This window comes from Portunus trituberculatus, chromosome 15 (assembly GCF_017591435.1).
Source record: "Portunus trituberculatus isolate SZX2019 chromosome 15, ASM1759143v1, whole genome shotgun sequence".
NCBI lineage: Eukaryota > Metazoa > Arthropoda > Malacostraca > Decapoda > Portunidae > Portunus > Portunus trituberculatus.
This window is the reverse complement of record NC_059269.1, coordinates 20,407,010-20,431,090: the sequence shown is the minus strand read 5'-3', so window position 1 is coordinate 20,431,090 and position 24,081 is coordinate 20,407,010. Positions and strand designations below refer to the sequence as shown.

Below are 24,081 nucleotides of genomic sequence, written 5' to 3'. Positions count from 1 at the left end.
TCAGTTGTTGATGATGCCAAAGTTTTAACACATTCAAACTTTGTTATCTCACTGAAGAGAGTTTAGGTTTTATTTTCAGTACATAATATCTCATTGAACAATTTTAGGTATTACTTTATTCTTTATTTTTCTTTTGTGATGCCTTTGATAGCTTTGTAATTGCACTATTAAAAGTTTGCTTTCCCCATAACACATTAGGTGATGCTTTACTCACATAGGTAGATGTAAGGACTTGCACATTGTTTGAATTATTACACAGTACACATTGTGAAAGCTTCATTCTGTTGCTGTGGATTTTTCAAATGCAGAATCTTATGTACATATAATATTCTTGGATGGTAGGTGCATGACCAAATGTTTCAAAATTCAAATATTTAAGTAGATTCATAATTGCAGTTCTGTATTATGAGATGAGAAGGCTGCCATGCTGTGAAGCTTTGAAATTTGATTTTAAGAATATGAAAAAAATGTTCTTTTGTTTTTTCATTATGATTTCTTAATGAAAATAAAGTTTTATTGTTTTTGGACTCTCATGAGAGCAATGGATGTCTCTGCAATTTAAGATCTCTTTCTAATCGCTAGGTTGAAGAGTTTAACTGTGAGAAGGAAGGAGAAGGGGGAGTAGAGAAGGAGAAGGAGGGGCGGCTAGAGTGTTCTACTGACTGGGATGGAGATGCAGTCATGGCGTCCAGGCAAGGCCACACAACACCCAGGTGATCCTAACTTTAATTTCTTCAATTTTCTGTTAGATGTATATACCTATGTGTTTTAATTTTTCTTGTTATCTACATATTTGTAGTAACAATGAGATTAATTTCCAGTTACTTTAATGTAAATACAAACTTTGTGTATTGGAAAGATGAAATAAAAAACCTAGGTATGCTCTGGAGGTAATTTTTAAGGAAAATATTTGACATTAATGGAAGCTGTATATGAATGAATTAATAGAATACTTGTTAAGTAATGCTATTTTTTTTAACTTGGTAAAGGGAATTGTGAAGATAATTACTTTAGCTCATTGACTATGACAACACTGATGTAACAGGTTTGATTAGTATATGATGATACACCATTATATTTTGGTTTCTGTTAATAGCTGATAAATCTCATGTCTATAGAGAGAGTTCACTATGATGACAAAATATGCTAGTCATATACCTAGTGCTCAGTGATTAAGATGCTGTGACTATTTCAGGGGAGCTGGTGGTGATGACAACAAGAACAGGAAGCCACTGGCTGTCTTGCGTCTCTCCTCAGTGGACACAGCTGCTGATGACGTGGACATGAACGTTGAACCTGCCAGCAAGAGAGATGATCAGGTGAGTGGGGGAGCTACCCAAAGTGTACTTGATATGATTATTTTCTACTACTTTTGTCAAAGATCAATTGAAAGTTTTTGGACTAATGTGGAATTAAGGTGGATAAACAAAGTATCCATATGAAAATGATGAGAGAATGGAATGATGGGGAATCTATGTAAGACAGTATGTGCACATGGGAAGACCTAATGTGATATAAAAAAGGGGATTGTTGAAATGTATGAGTGATAGGTAAGGCAGGACATGTATGAATGCCATTGATTAATGAAATGATACTTTTCCATAGTATTCGGTGCATGATGCCAGCTACGTAAGCTTCCAAGAGGGTGGACGGCTGGCCCGCATGGAGCCTACAGGTGGAGTGTCTCCCGGCGGCTCCACACCACCCACTGAAGGAGAGTTCCACCCCCACGCCCGTGACCACACACCGCATCGCCGAACTCATCACAAGAGGTGAGTGAAGGGCTGTTTAGTCTTAAAGTTAATTATGTAACTAAATGCTAAACAATGCATGTTTATGTTTAAGATGGTTCCTTGCACTTCATGAATTAATTAAAAGAAAACCTTACTGGAACAGCATTTGATATACATTTTCGTTTTAGTAAAGCATGTGTGAACCAAGATAGCTCATTTATAGACACTTCACAATACAACTCAATATTAAATTCCAGTACTCCAAACCAAATCCACTTGCATTGTTGTTAAGGCTATCCATATTCCACAATATCCATACTTTTCATATGGATCAGTTTGCTTTTTGTGTGAGATTTGGTTGTTGTAACATAAATGATAAAATGTTCGTTAATGACTGTGTGTCTGTTTGGTTTGTTTGGCACCAGGAGTCTCAGCTTTGCCAGGTGAGAGTGTCAGTAAGCCCTCAGTCCCCTCCACAAAGACCACTGTCTCTCTTCCTTGACGTGTTGTCACCTTGGCATTTCTATCATTTTTTGGAAAGTTAGTTGTAGAACCAGTGCATCCCTATTGGCAAAAAGGGATATTTCACCTGGAAATTATGAATTTATCTGTGCTACTTTAGAAGTATGGCGAAGTGGCCCCTCAGAATGACCCTAGTACGTATATGATACATGTTGAGAGTGTGTTGGTGAAGTGTAGCCTCCCTTACCTTCCTGTTGTAGTGTTGTGGTACAGAGCAGAGTAGAAACTAAGGACTGGTACAGTTATTTTAATCTTAGTATACTGTGGTTAACCTATTTTTCCTACTACTTTAGTTGGATGGTACATGTTCAGTGTTGCATAAAATTTCATAGAAGTACACACCAGAAAGTAATGTATATTATTATGTGTTTGTGTCCTTCCGTACATATTCATATTTCATCATGTTGTTCCTTATTTTCTTTAATTTCCAGGTAAATATTTTTAATGTGAAAATTAAACACATACAAACATTTATAAAATTACTGGTTCTTCAACTCAGCAAATTTCTTGAAATCTTATTTAACCACAAGTCTTCAATTAAACAGATCAAGTCAAGGCAAGCGTGGTTCAGTTTGCATGATATTCTAACATCTGTACAAAGAGGATACATAGCTTTGAAATTGTGTATTCTCTGACCCACTGTTTGCAAATCTAACCAGTGTTTTTCAATTATGGTAATTAGTTGAAGCATTAAATCTGACTTTGTAAAAGCATTTTCTTGATCATATGGAGATGCTTTATTTTATTTTTGTATTACTTTAATGTTTTGAAATGACATTTTGATGAATTCTAAATATGGAAATAAATTGCCTTATTGATCCGGAGAAAGAAAGAAAGGAATTACAGTAAACATATTTTTATTTATTTTTTTTTTAGTTCATTTAATCTTTTGTTACAGTTTGCAAAGGTCTTATTGTTTTATTGCTCATGAAGGTTTGTTTGGAGAATTTTTATCTCATATTGTTCATTTGAATATGAGGTAATTTTTGTTTTGCTCCACAGCCAGCATATGTGTATGTAGTACTTACCACAGAAAGAAAAGAGAGATACTGTCAAATTGGCCACATAAGTCTTTTTAATTGGCTTTCTGTATGTGAATAGATTTTTCATGATTTGTATGATTAATATGTAATGTCACACTCTTATTTCCCATTTTCTTACTATTTTTTCTCCCGTATTTGATAGCTTTCCAGAGATTACTACATTCTCCTTCAAACAAGTTATAGCACAGAGAGAAGAGAACACTAGAACACAGACTAGTTTCCAAAGGGAAAGCTTGTAGAAATTGGTTTTGGAATTTAGTGTTGTAAGTCTCTATAGTATAACTGAGAAGATACTATACAAAAATTTGTCAAATAAATGCATAAAGTGACAAAAAGCAGAATGTAGGAAGGCTAGAGTATGTATGGATCAAATTTATTTTCACTCATTTACCAGTGAAGAATATTAATGAGAGAAGAGGGAAGAAATCAAACATCAAGACTGTGATCTGGAGTAATTTCACTAACAATTGATGATGCATGCAAGTTTCAGTATGGAATGAAAGCCAAAAATAAGTATTACACCTGATACACCTGAGAAATGTGCAAAGAATGGATGATGAAAATGATTAGCATGTGTAACAGAAGTGATACATCAAATGAAGAGGAAGGAATTAAATTTTGATTGGTGGAGAGGTTCAAGAATGGCAGTATATAGGAGTATGGAAGAAAGAGTGAATGCAAGATATGTGAAATAAGAGGAGTAAGTTTAAGAGAATAAAAAAGAAGGTGAATGAGAAGATTAGAAGTTGCAGTAACAAAAGAATATAGAAATGAATGGATAGATAGGATAGATAAGCAAAGTTGTGTAATTTTTCAATCCCCTACTTTCTTTTCTTAACAAAACACTGGCTCCTGTAATTTCCACACATTGGCACAATCCTTACTAAGCTATACTATGTTAGAAATATAGCGTTAGATATGTTCTTGCACATTAATTTCAGTTATACCATATATTCTAACCATGTACAGAAGTTAACTCTAGTTTTCTGTCATTAGGTTCCATCCAGTGCAGCGGGCCAAGTACCTGGGACACCGAGACCTCTCCATCACTCAGTTTGCTTTGGCTGATGATGACAACGTATCCCAGCCTGTGACAAAGGGTGGCGGTGGTGGCCTCACTCTCGCCTCTCAGTGGAAGTCTCAGTTTGATGACTCAGAGGAGACAGACAATGAGCTCAAGGCTGACAACCTGCAGAGTCCTGAACACAAGCAAAGAATTACAGTGAGTTATCAAAAGTAATGGTTAGGAAGTCATAGGCTAGTTATTAGGAAAAATTTATTAGGTTGAATGCAAAATAGAGACTACAAAAGTGAATATTTTGATGTCACAACACTTTAGTAATAAATAAAGAAGAAAAATTTCCAGTTAAACAGATAGGTTGTCTGAGAAGCAAGTGGAGTGCAGGCTGCCTATGTCACTGTTATGTGGTTAGAATATTATGCTCATTCAATCATGTCTTGTTTTGGTGTCCTAGGGCTGAGAAGTATTGATAAAAAGTTTATTTTTTTAGGAGGTTGTCAGTTTCTTCAGTACATGAGAACAAAATTATTTATAGATCAAATGTCAGGCCTGTAAGAAGACCTAGCTTGCAGTCTGGGAAATGTGTGGGACCATTATGTCATAGGTAATTTTGTAGAAGGTAATATACAGTGAGGAGAGTAAATGTATCATGCATTGTGAAGATAAGTAGCATGAAGATCTCAGTTCAATAACCTTCAGCTTGTGTCGCCATCATCACGGGGGCCTGACGATACCACCATCACACCTGTGCAGGATGCTGGAACCACTGAGAAGTCTCGAAGGGCTGGGGCAGAACTGTCCAGGATCAGTGAGGATGACCGCCACCGCTCATCTGACCACCACACCCACACACAGGTATGACCCAGAGTGACTCCCAGTGCTTGCTTTCTTTACAATTCCAAGCCAGGGAGCTTTTAGTTTGTCTCTTATTATGTGTCACCCAGTCTGTAAATCTGTTATACTGTCCTTGTAAAGTGTGTGGGGTGCTTATGGTATTTATTTACTTTAATGCTAGTTGAAATCTAGTACTGATACATTGTTGCTTCCTTATCCTTTAATGCTTTAATCTGTGACTGGCCACTTGGAATGCATATCTTGTTCCTGGTTAATAAGCTACAGTGTCAGTATTGTGGGACTTATTTATAAACCATGTCCAAATGTGACAGTAAAATTAACACTGATATGAAATAATGACATTATCTCATATATTTCATTATTAACAAAATACACATCCACATAAAAATTTGATACATATGTGATTGAGATAGAATTTTACAATATACTTCTTGATGTAAGGGACAGTGGACAACACTAACATGATGGTGGATGAGGAAGTGGGTGAACAATTGGTCTGCATTTATGTGCTGCCTAATCATGATATGACAGACCAATCCAGTTACAGGTTAATTCAGATATTTTTCACATTGTTTATCAGTGCATGCATTCTTGGTTATTTCCCTGCCATTCATGGCATAAATGTTTCTCATCTTCTTATGTGTTTGTGAATGTCATAAGTAAATTTTTGTACATCTTCACTATTTTTACACTCCCTTAACACACAAACCGAGTCGTACTACATATTGTACATAAATGAGTGTGTTGTTGTTTATACTGTATATTATTGTCCCTTATCCTAACTCACTAACAATATGCAGTTTCTAAATCTTATAGCTTTGCACTTAATGAAAATAAGAATAATCTTTATTTCTCTTAATAATCTTCAGTTCTCTTACCTGTATATTTCACTAATAACTCATAACCTCCCCTTTTTCATATCCTAAAATTTTACTGTGGGAGTTAAAATGAATACACTTACATTTTGCAATGTCAGCAACCAATAGAGAAATTAATTGCAAAGCTGCATTATTGAGAGCTAATTTTCATGTCAAAACATTGTAATATAGTGCAGGCCTTATGGGCCAAAGCTTCAATAACAGCACATTATGCACCTTGAACATCAAAGGAATGCCAAAGCTAGGAGTAGATACACATGCCTCAACATGGGATCTTTGAGGCTTTACCTCACATTGTGTGAGTAATGGAATATATTTTTATAGAATCTGAAATTTTCACATTCAGTTACAAGTAACCATTTTCATAATTTATATCAAAAGATGTTGTTGTGCTGATGACTCAGTCATTCATCTGTATGTGTTTTAGTGTAGAAGAGCTTTAAGAATTTGTGAATAAATGTAATATTTGTATAGTAGTGAGTTTGCCTTTAAACAAAGCTTAGTCATGCATAAATTGTATTTTTGAGGAGGATTTCTCATAGTTATTGACAGTGTACACAAATATTTGAATTATTTTGTTATAGGTTTGAAGAATATCTGAAAGATATGAAAATCAGTTCCTACTGGCTGTGACAGGACGCCAGTGTAATGTTATACAAAATGCTTAATATTTTCCATGTTTTGAAAATACTAATGGAGAGGGGAGCATCTCATGGTATTTTGTTTGTAACTAACTCACTGCAGCATGAACAGAAAACCAAACTAACTGTTAAACCATCCCAATCAGTTGGTACTATTCAGACTTACATTTCTTTAATTTTAGTTTGTCTTTTTAATGAAATTCCAATATCATTGCTCTTACTGACTACTGAGCCTTAGGAACTACTTAATATATAACTAATATTTTTACCTTCCGTTTTAGTAGTACTGACTTATATGCAAATCCTCCTGTAATGGAGCATCTTTTCATCATCTTGTACAGTACCATCAGTAACACAGACTATTTGAAGAAAATACTTTCAAAGTTGAGCTTTGTAGGTACAGAATTCTAGACCAAGAAGAAGGTAATGCAGAATGTGATGAAAGATTTTGACTTCTCCGAATGTGCGCCGTTTTGCTTTCATTATGAGATTGAATATTTAAATGTTTTCTAATATACCTGAAATTAGATTAATGGTTAAATCTTATTAATTACGTGAAGGACTTTGACTAATTTGAACTGATTGAGATATAGATGATAGTACTGATTCATGTTTGTTTAGTCCAATTAGACCCCTTTAGCTAGTTCTTGGCACTAGTAATCCTTACCTTTGTATCACTTGAGAGTGTATGTTTTTGCCTTGTTTTATGACTACTTTATTGTAAAGCAGGACAAAATCTGATAAGTTAGACAGGATTTTTTTTCATCCAAGTATAGTAGGAAATATGCCTAGAGCTCTTTAAGCAATAGCCTACCAGAATCTCAAGGAACATCAGGTATTGTTATTTTAAGGATTAATTATAGGCTTATTAAAAATAAAGTATAGGAAGAAAGTCTTTAATGAAAGAAATATTAGTAAATATTAAAAGATAAATTGATTGAAAATAAACTTAAATGTTTAGGGAAAAATCTGACTTTTTAACAATTTCATTTTTCCATCCTTATTTTGGAGCTGTTTTTTTTTTTTTTTTTCAAAATTTGTTTCAACCACAAAGTTTTAATAGATATTTCAGAAATATGAGATCCATTTAATACAAAAATTAGATCATAAAAGATCAAGTTTTAACTCAGAAAACCCATCGAATATCAGATAAATCTCAGTTTATGAGCATTCACTTTATATATTTTTGAAAGTTGTAAGAAAATAATTGCAGTGTGAATGCAATGTTTGTGTATCGGATAACCTCAAAATAAATAGATATGTGAATGAGTAAATAAAAGAGTAAGAAAAATAATAATAGGGCATTAAATAAATGAATTGATAAATGCATCAATGATCTTGTATTAGAAAATCTGGCAATCTTGTCACATTCATCATTCATTCTAGCTACCAGTGCATCTAAAAGTACCTCAGCATTCTACCAAATGCTATCCTTGTGATCTACTGCTTTCTACATAATATTTGGTAGCAAATATTATGATCTTGGATCTCATTCATCTCTCATACATAATCTTTCTACTTTCTCACACTTTTTTCCATGCAAACAATTTCAAATTGATAGTTCTGACTCCTCAAGGACATCATGTTTCATTCCTTTACCTTTTCTTGACATTACAAACCTAGTATGTATACATGTACTACTTATTAATACAGTTTAATTTCCCTCACTATTCATTCTTTGTTCACCACATGCATTGTTTTTAATATCTTATTTCATAGTTAAGTTATTCATAATGAAAATCCAGACACCCAGAACTTTTATATTGAACTTACTAGGTGTGCAATAACCAGCAGGCAACTTCATATGTGCTTTAGCCTGCCCAAACATTTCAATGTTTTAAAGGACCAGATGAACAGGAATGAGTGTGTTTGACCATTGTAGAGAAGTATGAGAGAAATGTGTGAAATTGATACATATGTATTGCATAGTACAGGAATGATGTGTACTATACTTGCACATGGGTGGGTATTCTTCCTGCATTTTCTCTCTGAAAGAGCTCATTTAGTTGTGATTTAAAATTGAGTCCAGACTGTTCATAGTACAGAACATATTGAAACACCAAAAGCTGACCTAAAGAGGAGAATGAAGCTGAAGTGACAGAATAGAGTCCCAAAAACAGTCTAAGGACCTGTGAGTCATTCTGGTCCTGGCATCCTATAAGGCTGTGTCCTTGTGTTTTCCCTATCAGGGGTTCAGTTCCCTGGCCTGGTTAAGGCTTCTCATGGCCAAAGACTTCCCCATCTTCACATTAATTTCTCATTATTTCTGAAATATAAGATGGGAGCATTCCAAAGTTAATACTACTTACTTTCATTTCCAATGTGAGTCTAGTTTGAAATTGATGATTTTAAGTGAAACCAATCTTTTAAATTGGACCTCACAATTTTTCTTTGATAATATTGCAAAATTAATACATATGTGATACTGAAATTACTTTTAACAGGTAAGTATTTATCTGATACCAAGATGGTATCATGTTCAAAAGAGTCAGATTTTAGTTTCTTAACTTTCAAGCCAATCACATAACAGCTCTTTTCATTATGGCTGTTATGTCTGGCTGACATCCAAGAGGCCCGGAGTTCAAATCCCAGACTCAGTTGAGAAAATTACAGCTTAGCTTCTACACTTGGCGGTGAATTGCTATGGGACACAAGATAAAGAGTTGTGACATTACAACTGGAGAATTCTGCCAAGACACCATAAGCTAACATGGCATGGTAAATGGTTGGAACTCTTCTGACCATTAGTTCTTTATCCTTCACTGGAATCATACTAGTTGACAGCGGTGTTGGATAATACATTAATATTTCCATGGGATTTTTTTATATTAAAATATTTAGTACTACCCATTAAAATGTAGTAGTGCACATGGCGACTAATAAACTTAATTTTTGGTATTTCTGCTGAATGCATATAGTATTTGCACCATCATAAAGCTGAAAATAGAAAGTTGGAGCATCATAAGTGACAAGGTCATATGTATAATCTTAACATGGTAGGCTTAAGAGCAATATACGTATGCCTAAAATTACCAACCTAAAATTGTGTATGTAAATTCTATAAAAGCAATTCATGTCATTATAAACCCATGTCATGCTGAGCAGATTTTTCTTAGATACTTTACTCATTAGCACAGTCATGAATTTTGTGCTCAGAAAAGTAGTGTCCATTGAGCATCAGTTATGCAGCTGTGATGTGGTAGGCAGTATTTGTATTTACAGTTGGTAGCCACTGTATAGTATTATGTGATAAAATAGTCATCATTCAGTAATCAGTAAGTTTTCCAAATGATTTTATGGTGTATTTTCAGTTCTGCTCAAATAAAAGAGAAATAAAGTGCACGCTTGAACATGGTTTAAAAATATTATGTGTCTCGCCAAGGCAACACTCCCATCAGAATCTCCAACTAGTGGCTACCTCAGTCTTTATTTGGAGATTCCTTACTTTATGATAACATCAGAAAGCTTTGTGTAGTACCTTTAGGACATTTGGAAAATTTGTAATTAAAGAAAACTTTATGCTTTGCAGATACAAGGTAGAAAATGGACTTATAAGCTGATGGAGAACATATCATGAATATAAGAACTTGCTAGTTTTCTTGATTTTCTAGGCAGATAGCTGTCAATAAAGCAAAGATTTCTAGGCTTAGTACATAATAAAACACCATATAATATATATGAAATAGTATATTGAATAAGAGTATAGTGATAGTCATTGTATACAGAGATAATTGAGAAATCATTAGGGGGATACAGTGACCACATTGATTTTCTTGTTATGAAGACCACATTGTGACAACGGGTTCCCATGCAGACCCTGCGGCATCGAAGAGCTAGAAGTGTGCTGTTTGAAGAAACAACATTACATGTGGTCATCAATGGGCTACATCTCCGATGCTAGCCCTGACCACTACACAGCCACATAAAATCAACCATTCCATTATCATGGGACCAATCAACCATCTAAACTACAACAGCTATCATGATAACACCTGGAGACCTCATTTGTGGATGACCTTGCCTCTTGGCCAGCTGTCTTGCCAACTAGGAAGCTTCTGACTTTGATGCTCCACTACTGCAATACCCAGACCCACTGGTCCTCATCAGGTGATCCTTGAAGTGTTACCAACATTTCCAGAATAACCGCATGTGTGTTCATGCTCTTGTTGCTCTTGTGTGTGTTTGTAATCATTTGTGAATTTGATCTCTCTTTGTGTGTGCAGTGCTTACCTGTTGTTTGTTTACTAATACTGACTATTAGTTAAATCTAAGACAATGTGGAAAAGGTATGATCAAGCAACTGGTTCTAGAATTCTACATCTAGTATGGTATTCGCACCAGTAGGTCATCTGTGGTGACCTTGAAAGTTTGCCATATTGTCAAGGTCTCTGGCCAGGTGTTTATATTTAAGTCGCTGGATTCTTGCCAAGGACTTTAACCTGTATATGATATATGTTAATAGCTCTGTATGTGTATGTTTTATAGGAAGCATTTCAAAGTATATGCTTTAACAACTGAAATCTACTGACATTGTGTATTATTTGAAAATTTGTAGTTTTATTGAAAATGGTTTATTCATTTACAAAAAAGAAAAGAAAAAAGACACTTTCAAACAGAAAATATTGTTTCTTTTCATACACCTATGTAATTAATGTTTTCCTTTTCATTTGCTATTATTTTCCATCTTACATAACTTTAATTTGCAGGTGCCTGATGTTACAATAATAGGAGGCAGTGTTGCTGGAAGCCACGGTGTGGAAGAATTGCGTGCCATGACAAAGGCATCAGGGGGCATTGAGGAGGTGGATGACTGTCTGCCACCAGAAGGACAGGAAGGGGTGGTGCATGTTGAACTTGGTAATCAGGTTGGCTTACCACGTGCCTGGTCCAATCCTCAACTGTCCAGTCACATTCGGCCAGGCCTAGAGCCCCCTCTTGTACACACTACTACAGTTACCGATGCTGTTTATGAAGTTGACGTTGCTCGGGGCATCTGTGTAAAGTCTTCCCGGGAAGGCTCTCCTCTCACACCAGAACGGCGTCAGAGTATGCCTGACATTGGGTAAGTTCAGGTTTTGTATGTGTTTTACTGTCATTAACAAATAGTTGTTAGCCAAACTTATACCAATGAAACAATATGCTTTCATATTATATTTTATTTAATCTTTAGTCAAGCATGGAAGATCTTGTGGCTTAACTACTTCTTAAGTTGATCATATGTTATGTTATAGCTCATGATATTTTAAGTGAAATTTGTTGAATTGCACAACTTCAGATATTTGCTTAGTAATGACCTCTAGTTTTTTTCTTGAGAGAAGTCATATGAATAATTAGTTACATCTGTAGTGTGTAATAGCAGTAAGCAGATAGGTGGGCAGGGTAGACTGATAGTGAGAACAAAATTTGATTACCTGTCAATAGTCTTATCTACTAAATTACTAATAATTATTATTTACAGTGTATGTGAAAATGAAGAAGGAGAAACAGATGCTGTAGTTGGTGGCAAAATAGAATTCCGTGTTCTTGACAAGGACAAGAAGTTGTCTCATCCCACTCGTCAGACCACCATTGTTGCCAGCCAGATCCGAGTATCGCGCCAGGAGCTGTCAGCGGTGGTGCCAGCTCCTCCTGCTTTTAATGCAGATTCAGAAACTACACCTCCTCCACCTCCGCCTCCGCCACCTCTGCCCTCCATGTTAGACCTGCCTGCTGGAACTACACATAAATCAACTTCCCTCCAGTCCAGCCCACTAACCCATCCAGAGGAACGCTCTATTTATTATGATGCCCCACCCCCAGATGACTCCTCTCATCAAGCCAGTCACAGAACCAAGAGCAGTTCTCCTAGGAAAGACCAAGATGAAGACGGGCACAAAAGTATTGAATCTTCTGAAGGTACAGTGAAAGATAAGAGTGATATTCGTAGCAGTAAGAAGGATGACTCAAGGAGAAGACTTGGTGTTGTAGCTCTACCAGTGGTCATGGAAGATCACAAAGACCGAGATGTTGAGTCTACACGGTATGAGTCAGTAAACAATGCCCCTGATACCAGTCGATACGAAACAGCAGCTCATGATCAGACCGTCGTGCAGGAGAGTTCCCGTTATGAAACTGTAATGGGTGGTCCACTGCCAGAGTCCTCCCGGTATGAAACAGTCATGGGCACACGAGAGACTGAAGGAAGAACCAGGCAAGACACCATCTGTGAAGAAGAGAAATCACTTTTATCAGAACGAAGAAAATCACTAGAATATCTATTAGAAGAAAAGCAGGATGGAGATGATTCACGAAAAATATCTGTTATTAACCTGAATGACTTATCTGCTGCCTTTCAAGCCTCCACAATGATAAATCGATCTAGAACTGTGACACCGTCAGTCTCACCACGGGGAACACCGCCCCATAGTGAGAGTGGAGGGCGTCGCAGTCGGTCATCCCGCCACCGCCGCTCCTGTGAGGATCTCTTAGAGGAAGGAAGTGAGGAGTCTTCCAAAACTAACACACCACGTCCAACAGATCTGTTAGCACGGTCTTCCTTGTCACCGGACCGACAGCGAAGCAATGGTGTGAAGAAGTCCCCAGGTAGTCAGGATGATTCCTCCCAGAAAAGCCGCATTCCTGTGCCTATGTGGGCTCGCACTGCCAAAGAGGGCGAGCCAGAGGGAGGCCTTATCACTTCATCTGGGGGAAGAAGTCCACGCTATTCTGAGTCTGATCGTGCCGAAGCTGTCCGTAGAATCTCAGTTGCCTTGGCAGAAAAAGTGGCTTCTCCAGGTAATGAGGAAGACTCAGTCAGCACAAGAAGTGGTGTGTCGGAGCACCGGTCAGCCCGAGAGCGTGGCTCAGTAGCATCAGCGGTCAATGATTATCAACGATCAGGCAGCAATGAGGACCACAGTGAGGACCTGGCTGACCTGACACCTGCCCTGCGTAGGAGACGACAGGGTGTGGACAAATATGTAACAGATGAAGCCCAGCTCAATCTTCGCTTCCAGCGCCGCCGCACCCGCCCCATGTCAGATGTCACTCCACCACCACCGACCATACTGCAGTCTAGAAACCGTCAAAGGTACTCCATCTGCCTTCTGCTGACTGATAAGGCTAAGACAATACATACATTATTGAGTCAATACAGATACTAGTAAGTTAGTTAAATAAAAACTCATGTAGCTAGTATTCCATGCACATTTTTCTTACAGCAACAGACAACGAGTGTCCATGATAGAAGCAGGAACAGGTGGTCGATATTTTGACACCGGGAGAGGTGTGCCCTCCTACCTCCTCAAGCCCCAGCATGAAGACTCCAGTGAGTCTGAGAGTTCACATCCACGAAAGCCACGTCCTCCTTCTTCAGAGCCTCCCTCAGCAGCCAGAGATGTTGCTGCCAGGTTGGTTTGCTATTGTTGTTGCTATTGTTTGTTTGTTTTTTTACTGTTGTTATTATTATTATTATTATTATTATTATTATTTTTATTATTATTATTATTATTATTATTGTTATTACTATTACTATTATTATTATTATTATTATTATTATTATTATTATTATTATTATTATTATTATTATTATTTTTGTTATTGTTATTTTTGTTATTATTATTTTTGTTATTATATCTCCTGTTGTATTCACTTTTCTTATTGTTAATCTAGTCTTGTCCTCTCTCTATGCCCTTTTCAAAGAAGAGGGATTTTAAAAGAAAGGTTCATGTTTGCCTGTTAATGCTCACTGGCCTTTCTTATGATAGTTCTGTCCCTCACATAATGTACACTTAAGTTAAGGAAGCTATACCTCTCTCATTCACACAATCAATTTTTCTTATGGTCTTTTCCCTCATTTCTTTTGTTTTACTCTCTCACTCTTACAAACCCTCCTCCTTTAATTCCTCTAAGATTTTCAATTGACTAATCTATTCCACTCTAATCTCTGTTTCATTATCATTGTAAAGGTTGTGTCACTTTTCATGTATGTCACAGTTCACACCTCCATCCCTTCCCTATTATATTACATCCATTTTTTACAAGAGTTTACCTTTGTTTCTTCATCTTCCCTTTTGAAACATGGATTTTCTGGTAGATTTTTCTGTGATGCCTGAATTGTATTTGTTTGCCATTCATTTAATGTCCATATTTGTAAAGCATGTTGTATAGTGAGTAATGTTATACTGTATAGTACATAACTAATCCTATTTTTATATCATATATTAATGCACCCCCCCTTTCTCATGATTCTGTATACCTAATGTTCACATTATTTGCTTCCCCCGTCCTGCTTTTTATTTTCCAGATCTCTTCCTCCATCCCCTCGAAGAGCAATGATGAGGTACTTGGATTCTCATCTTTTCCATATTTCACCATTTAGCCTTCTGCTGAGCACTGTGTGATTCTAACATGTATGGCCTTACTTCACCTCTCCTCTAATCAAACACTGATTTCACTTTTCTGTCAGCCTTTACCACAAGTGTTTACATTCATCATTCATGTTTTATAGATCATAATCTCTTTCATAGTATGTAGTATTCCATCATTATCAAATTGATTTTCTTTGATCTGTCATAACACTCTCTCTCTCTCTCTCTCTCTCTCTCTCTCTCTCTCTCTCTCTCTCTCTCTCTCTCTCTCTCTCTCTCTCTCTCTCTCTCTCTCTCTCTCTCTCTCTCTCTCTCTCTCTCTCTCTCTCTCTCTCTCTATATATATATATATATATATATATATATATATATATATATATATATATATATATATATATATATATATATATATATATATATATATATATATATACATACATACATATACATACATAGTATATACATACATACATACATACAGTGAAAAGTCTGAAGGCAACCAAGTGTAAGCCAAAAAGTGAATTATTTTATTTTTTCAAACCCTATTTCTCAAAATGCACATCTTTTGACCTTCAACATGTAGCTAATTGCTGGAAGCATTCCTGAAAGTTACATTTTGGAGTGGCCAGCAGGGACTGCAAGTTACGAGAATTCCAATGATCTTATCTCCCAAATTTATTATTTACATCTTTAGCTTGAGGAACAGCTAGGTATCACAAGGAATAGTGTTTGGAGAGTAGGAAACCTTGCAAGCCTGATAAATTCAGTGCTTGTTCAAGAAATCCTGAGTCATGTGTAGAGAATGTCATGATACAGCAGCCAATGCTAGACTCTTGTAGGTCTGGTCTCTTGCTCTGAGCTACATCACAAAGATAACAGAGAACATCTTGATCATACAATGTCTTAACAATCTACCTAACCAGTGCACATGGGTGATGAAGAACAGTGTAATTATAGAACAACAAAGAGCATTGAGCATCACTTTGATTTTCTCCCTTTCCTGTCTTGCTTTTCTTTAGCTTTGGGGACAATAGACTTCCACTTTGATGAATGAGTTTTGGTTTTTAATGATACCCACAGACCGAAGACATACTTGTGATCACAGTCCTCAGGAAGTCAGGAACATCGTTGGTACTTAAATTTACCTTGTGCATTGTCAAGATGCAGCTGTTTTGCTCTCTCAAAACCAATTTGCATAAATTTTTCATAGTCTGATGCTTTCCATGGGGTCATTCCAAGAAGCTGTTTTCATAAAGCCTTTCAAAATTTTTGATTACTGCATGCAAATTCTCATATTTTAAAGATATTTCCTTTAAGTGATACTGATTTTATAAAGAAAGTAAATATGCACACTCCCTGTCCTACCTGAAGTCTCTCTCTGTACTAGTGCCTGTTCTTTGTTGTCTTTGAAATTTTTTTTCTGAGTTGAGACATTTTTCAGCTGTGATAGGAATGCACAACTCCACTTTAACTTGACTCATTCTCATAAAAATATGTTAGATGAAAAACTTGTTTTTTAAACTTTTGCTTTTCTCTTATTCATTTTCATCTCTTCAAATCCATTTTGTTTTAATAATTTACCATAAGCTATCTTTTTATTTTCATTATATTTTTCATTATGTATAGTACTATGTGTTTCCTGATTTGTAGTATTTTGTTTCTCCTTATCACAGCTGAAGGCTCCTTTGCAGCAAGTTTTTCTTGCCCCTTGGGGTCACTGATAGCCAGTGAGGCAATTACTGTTTCTCTGCATCACCATTTATTCTTGGTGGGATTGTAAAGCAAGCTACATATATTCGCATTGCCTGTTACGCATTTATCTGTTTCATACAATGAGGGAAGGGATGGACTAATGTATCCCTTTAAGAAGGGAAAAGCTTATTGCTGTGCTTCCCAATTGCAGTGCAAAGCCAGTGGAATTAGCTTTATATAGCATGCATCTCATAATTCCAGTGAAGTTTATTACATATTACTTTGTCACTGTGCATTTCTGTCATGCATCTGATTGGATGAAAAGATGAGATGTGGACTGCATGCCTTTGCATTGATGCTGTTTGTGTTGACTACGTCTCAACACATTTTGGAGTCAACATATGATATCATACACTCAGCTTATTGAGTGGCAGGACAGTCAAGGGTAGCTGAACTCCAGTTGGATCTTTGTGATCATTATATAGTTTGATTGGTAAGATGCCTTTTATGAATGTCAAATGTCCCTGGGGGTTCAATCCCTAGTTGTGTCCTCTCATGGCTTGAAATCTTAGATCAGCTTGTCTACCTTTGAAAACATGAGCCATGGTTTTGAAAAGAGTGAGGTTTCAAGAACATTTTTGGTGATTAATGCTACTAAAGAAATGAAATATAATACAAAAAATATGTAATTCTAATTCATTTGCTTATAGCTCTGGAAATGGAAGTACAGTATTGATTATGATGGTGGTACGATGCATCTCTGTAACCAATGCTATTATGCATGTTGCAAAGTTCTATATATGATGCATACTTTCCACCTCTTTATTTTGATGGTTGCCATTGGTGAAGATGACAGCCAGCATAAGATCCTAATATTTTCAGTTGTGCTATGCATACAAGCATGTTACCAATGGTTCACTTTGATATTTTTAAAAGCTCATTACAATTGGAGCATATTCCAATTCTTGTACTTGTGACATGTAATATATGTAACTAATAAGAGAAAATCTAACTTGATATGAAGTCTTACTTGAATCTGAGAATCTGATCTGACCTGCATTTCTTATTTTCTTTAGAAGGTCGCTGTCGTAACTGAAAAAAATATATATATATATATATATATATATATATATATATATATATATATATATATATATATATATATATATATATATATTTTTTTTACTTATATATATATATATATATATATATATATATATATATATATATATATATATATATATATATATATAGCAATTCAGTTAGGAAAGTAAGAAGATCACCAGTAGATCTGCCTTTACGGAAACCATACTGGCAATCAGAGAGAAGGTTGTGAGCTGATAGATGCCTCATTATCTTCCTATTAAGGATAGACTCAAAGGCTTTAGAAAGGCAGGAAATCAAAGCTATAGGGCGGTAGTTAGAAGGATTGGAGTGGTCACCTTTTTAGGGACAGGTTGAATGTGAGCAAACTTCCAGCAAGAAGGATAAATAGAAGTAGAGAGACACAGATGAAAGAGTTTGACCAGGCAGTGAGCGAGTTCGGAAGCACAGTTTTTGAGAACAACAGGAGGGACTCCATCCGGACCGTAAGCCTTCCGAGAATCAAGGCCAGAGAGGGCCAGGAAAACGTCTTTATAAAGAATTTTAATTTTAGGGATGAAGTAGTCAGAGGGTGGAGGAGTAGGAGGAATATGCCCAGAATCATCCAAAGTTGAGTTGGTAGCAAAGGTTTGAGCGAAGAGTTCAGCTTTAGTGCCAGAAATCTCGAGAGGAGTTAGAATTGGAAAGACTTTGACATTTTCTATTGATGAAAGTTTCGTTTCAGTCATGACAACGACCTTCTAAGAAAATAAGAAATGCAGGTCATATATATATATATATATATATATATATATATATATATATATATATATATATATATATATATATATATATATATATAGTAGAGGAGAGGTATATATATATATATATACACATATATATGAGATTCTACAAAATGTTGCATTCAATTGTTTTTTACCTCTTTATTTATTTTTTGTTATATACATAAATGATTTTTCTTTTCTTTTCTTACTGAACAAGTATCCAAATTCTGATATTTATAATCCTTTTTTTTTCTTTTTTTTTTTTCTTTTTTTTCTTTTTTTTTTAGAATACGACGTTATCGGCCTTTGAGTGCAGACAGTGGTGAAAACTTCAGAAGGCAGCACCCACAACGCACAGTCTCTCCAGACTGACAAGAACCTCGGCCCTAGTCTTCATCGGCAGGAGGAGACAGACAGCTTCCGGAGCCGCTCATCTGCAATGCCTCACCTACTACCCAGACACACCTCTTCTCTTCTCACACCCACAAACGCACAAAGTCTCTACCAAGCACATGCAACATTTGTACTCACAAGCTCAGCCATATGAGGTCATTCGATGAAGCATATTCAAGTTTCCCCCAGCCAGAGCCACAGCGGTTTGTGAGGGTAAAAGAGGTAAAGAAGCCAAGAAAGACAAGAAAAGTCTGTGGATGTTGGCAAATGTTTTTAAGAAGACAAAGGAGAACTTCACCATCCACAGTAAGCAAAACTGAAGAACTGAGCCAGAGTAATCTGAACATCTTACGACCACCATGTGTGTAATGGAATATATATATATATATATATATATATATATATATATATATATATATATATATATATATATATATATATATATATATATATATATATATATATATATATGGTGCTTATCACTTGCCATGACATACCAAGTATCAATTGATTAGAAAGTATTTTCTCATGTAATGAGATCTAGAAATGCGTACATTGCAAATTGTCTTCTCATGAAGATTCTGATGCAAATGTGTCTTCTTATCTAGTGTGAGCCATTGGAGTGGTGAAATAGCTGGGTTGAGCAGGCAAAGAAAATAGATAAGTTTGAACTGCTGTGGTGGCATTGGCTTGGTGAGGGTGACAGGGAGCTGTCCTTCCTCTGCTGCCTGTTGTGAGACATGGGTCCCTGAGGGTGGTGGGAGCCATGTACCCTCACTTGACAGCTAGAATCAGGTCAGTGCAATTGGGTGCAGCCGGTTGTATCATCACCTGCACATGGTTGTGATATTTGATAATGTACGTTCAGTGTACTTACACTTACTAGGTTAGGTAGTAACTGTGCCATCCTCTGTTGCCATTGATTGACTTTTTATAGGTCATGCTGGCCACAAGCCCCCAGGTTATTAGAGTTATCTTTTAGCTGAGAAAACAGTATAAATGGATAATTTTAATGTAAATTGAAATTCAAGACCTAAAAGGCACCTATGGTCAAATGTGATGTAATATTCTTTAATGTTTCTTCTGATCTAGGTACCTTTATTCACTTCAAAGGTTCTCAATAACTATTGTAAATTTACTAATATAAATAAGCCTTTGATATTGTTCTTAATGAACTATTTTGGAGAATAACTGCAATATTATAGAGTGTCTGAAAGTATGTATCTCTTGCATATTGCCCAAATACTCAGTAGTCCTTACACTTTGAAGCTTTGTCGTTTTCTCTATGCTAATTCAAGAATGCTGTAAGTATTCTTAAGGTGCACATACATTATGCTAATAATGCAGTTTGAATGTTCATTTGGTAAGTGAGGTCTTGGGTTGTCCCTGTGCCATCTCCTGTGTTGTGGGTTTGTTGTATTAGTCTCCCCTCTTTGGTTAAGAGGAATTCATTTTATAATGCAGAACTGGAAGGTCAAAGGTGTACTTCTATAGTATTTATCAAGACTCACAGGAAGGACTGTGTATATTGTGTTTTGACAGTGGACTGCCATGGAAGAATTTATAACATTATTTTTAAGAAACAAGAATTAAGGAATTGCTATGTTGAATGTTGAAAATATTGGTGATGAAACTATATTTATAGTGTGGTCAGTATCCTGTTGTTTTCACTACATTACAGAAAGTCTTATGCATTACTTGTGGGAAAGCTTGTCAGTCAAGATATTGTATACATTTCTTTACTTGTTAATGAAAATGAGTTATAGTATCAAAAATATTTGTATGAAGTTTAATGATGGGTATATTGAAATTAACATTCACTAATTACTATGAATTGTTATGTCATATTTGTGCTCTAGTCATAAACATTTGTTCTAGTCATTTTACAGTACAAAGCTCATGGCTTTGCAAAAGGAAAAAAAATGGAGATGTTATGAAGCTCCTTTTGTAGGTATTATAATGATTTAATCAAGCATTAGTTTAATTATAGTTTTATTTTTCATACTCCTTCAGGAGTATCACAGTGAGTGGAAGCATCAGTGTGATACTGAGATAAGCAAGAGAATGACTCTTTTTCCCTTCATACTCAAACAGTTCATTTACTGACTTGTTTTCCCTCAAACACAAACAGATTACTTAACTGACTATGAAGCTTCAGTTGTCCATGTCCTGTCTCAAGTTTACCAAACTTACCAACTTTATCTTTGCTGTGATGTCTTAATAAGAAAGCCCAAGTTTTGTAAGCAAACGCAAAGCTAAGATTACTCCAACCAGTGTGAAAATGGCAAACTGTAGAGCTATTGATATAGTCAAGGTGCTTCACCATCATTAGTTTGTTTGTGTGTATACATTTCCCACAAGTGTGACTGTGGAAAGAAACACTGAGGCACTGTACAGTCACCATGAGTCTCTGCAAGTGTCTTCATGAGAGCAAATCTATGAAACATGGTTATAGATATTAGGTTAGGATGAGTAATTATCATGCCTTGATAACTAAGCTAGATTTATATAGAAATTTACATTATACCTCCTCAAATGTTACTCAATTTCCACCTGAGGGAAGGATAATTTTACTTTTGCCTTAGGGTCAACCATGTGTTTGCAGTCTTGAAATCAAAAGCTGTTTGCATTATTGAGTTTAGTTTTTTTACTTTCTGCCAAAAGTGTTCCATATCTATAACATGTAGCTTTATTGGCATGGTAGTCATGCTCCCAAGTATTATATTTCACTGCTCGTATCGTATTAATTGCTTAATACACTCAACATTTTAAGGGCAGTGATGATCTCAATTAAATGGATATTGAAGTCTTCATATTGTCATATTAAGGAAATTTAGGATAAAATCAAATTAAATTAGTGATTATTATTAATTTATTTAATTTGAATATCATGAAAGTTCCAGTTTGTCCTTTTCAGTCACAGCATCACTGTTGGAAATCATATGACTCACTTTATCATTGTGAAGTGCAATATGAATTTCCCTGATTCAGGGAAGAACTAGGTCAGGTTGGGCAGCCAGACAGTGAGCAAAGCAACAACTGAAGACTCTAAGGGTATGGATGAAGAAAAAAAATATTATAATCATAAGTGAGGATAGCTCCATGACGTTCATAACCTCGCATTCAGGCATCGATAAAGTCACATGGACTCCTAGGCAGCCTACCTGGTATTAATTAACTCTATGAGTTTGTATAATAGCATGTGGTGGACAGCCGGGTAATTGCAAAGTTAAGAACGTCAAATTAAACTAGCGAACGATCAGTTTTATACTGTCAGTGCTGTCGGTGATACCGTCAATTATTGAACCTACCGAGAACTTTTCATATGTTCTTGAAGGCTGTATGTGTTCTTTGAGTTGTATTGGTGAGTGCAGGAGGGAGAGGCTGCTGCTGCCAGCCTCTTACCTTGTGTTCCTTTATTCTTTGTTTCTTTTTTGCTCATATATCAGTGTCCATGGCAATCTTTTTTCATTTATTTATTTTTTTCTTTTCTTTTTTTACTTATTCATGTGGTTACTGGTCATCTGTCTATAATGTCCAGATTGTATATTTTTGTTCTGTGTATTTAGATTGTTATTTACAATTAAATTATAGCAATGCCTTCTAATACTTTGTTTAGTTTCCCATTACTTAGGTTAGAAAAGTGTTTAATATTGATGGTGAAGCTGACTCAAAGTCTGTACAGTTACAGCCAGTATCTGCAGGACCTCGTGTGTAAATCTAGGTCCTTTTTAGTGAAAGAAAACTTTAGATGTCCTAGTGGCTGGTTCCATAGCTACTTTCAACCAGGTAAGCCTTTTAATACATTCATTGTTTTACTTTGCTCCATCTCATTTATACCTTTCCACATATCAGTTCTTTACTTTATTAGTTAGAACTCACATTTCTTACCTCTTTATCAATAATACTAATATCTTGTTCTTTCAGCATCCTTCATTAATATGTCTCTCTCTCTCTCTCTCTCTCTCTCTCTCTCTCTCTCTCTCTCTCTCTCTCTCTCTCTCTCTCTCTCTCTCTCTCTCTCTCTCTCTCTCTCTCTCTCTCATACAATATAAGTTTCAAACGACAATATAGTTCTTTAATTTTTCTTGATGTCACCACTCCTGTCAAACCAGTGTCAAAAATTAAAATTGGCAGAAAAATTTTCATTATTCTTTGGTTAGGTTGAGTTCATCCTTTTCACTACCATTACCTTATATAAATATAACACATGGCCACTGGGACTTGGATCACATCTTCCTTTCTTTCACCTCCTTATCTATCTATGTATGCATGAGCCTATATATGTCTATGTAGGCCTTCATAGTTAAGCTGCCAATTAAGAGAGAGAGAGAGAGAGAGAGAGAGAGAGAGAGTATAGTAGCTAGTAGTTATCATGAAATGATTCATTATATATATATATATATATATATATATATATATATATATATATATATATATATATATATATATATATATATATATATATATATATATATATATATATATATATATATTTGCTAAATAACAATAATAAGGAAGAAATAATGAATTAATACAAGAAAGGAAGGAAAAATTGACAATATAGAAAAAAAGAATGATAAGGCTAAAAGGAAGTAAAGGAAGGAAATAAAAAAATTAATGGATGGAAAGGGAATGAAATAAATTGTACATAACATATGGGTGTTATGAAATGAAATGTCGAACCGTCTTTTTATTGGTATTTTCGCCTTATTTCTGCCTTTGGATGCGTTTCTTTTCTTGGATGTCTGTAATTATCATTCTAGGTTGGTATTCTGTCTAGACTAACTCCAAGTATTGTAAGATAACGAAAATACGACAACATTTTAAGAAGAAAATTTCCATAGGCATTAATGGTGAAGTGATACAAAAAATATATTATGGTTACTTATTTACATAAAATCATTTTTGATTGTTGACACGCGTCACGCCTCCAACGGCGCGTTCCTATGATATATGTCTAACTTTATGAGAATAATGTGTTTGCCTCCATATTTTTTTTTCTGAAGTTAATGTTTTGATATTGTTTTTGATTACCTAGTGATGTTTTTCAAAATTAGCGGCAAGAACATTATAACAGGATCGTG

At 35.5% G+C, this 24,081-nt stretch overlaps 1 protein-coding gene across 11 annotated transcripts in view; it reads left to right on the top strand.

Annotated features, from left to right (window-relative positions):
* LOC123504033 overlaps window positions 1–22,601 on the top strand; it is a 144,645-nt gene extending 122,044 nt beyond the window's left edge. For 7 of the 11 annotated variants that reach the window (XM_045254277.1, XM_045254274.1, XM_045254270.1 and 4 more), the window contains 11 exons: window positions 583–713; window positions 1,196–1,319; window positions 1,606–1,772; window positions 2,159–2,176; window positions 4,295–4,520; window positions 5,019–5,174; window positions 11,400–11,755; window positions 12,152–13,762; window positions 13,893–14,081; window positions 14,978–15,013; window positions 18,889–22,601. In XM_045254277.1, coding sequence (XP_045110212.1) covers window positions 583–713; window positions 1,196–1,319; window positions 1,606–1,772; window positions 2,159–2,176; window positions 4,295–4,520; window positions 5,019–5,174; window positions 11,400–11,755; window positions 12,152–13,762; window positions 13,893–14,081; window positions 14,978–15,013; window positions 18,889–18,973 — 3,099 coding nt within the window. In that variant the 3' untranslated portion in view covers window positions 18,974–22,601. The remainder of the gene's footprint in view (window positions 1–582; window positions 714–1,195; window positions 1,320–1,605; window positions 1,773–2,158; window positions 2,177–4,294; window positions 4,521–5,018; window positions 5,175–11,399; window positions 11,756–12,151; window positions 13,763–13,892; window positions 14,082–14,977; window positions 15,014–18,888) is intronic. The other 4 variants (XM_045254275.1, XM_045254272.1, XR_006674688.1 and 1 more) reach the window with 3 other exon arrangements.
* The last annotated feature ends 1,480 nt before the right edge of the window (window positions 22,602–24,081 follow it).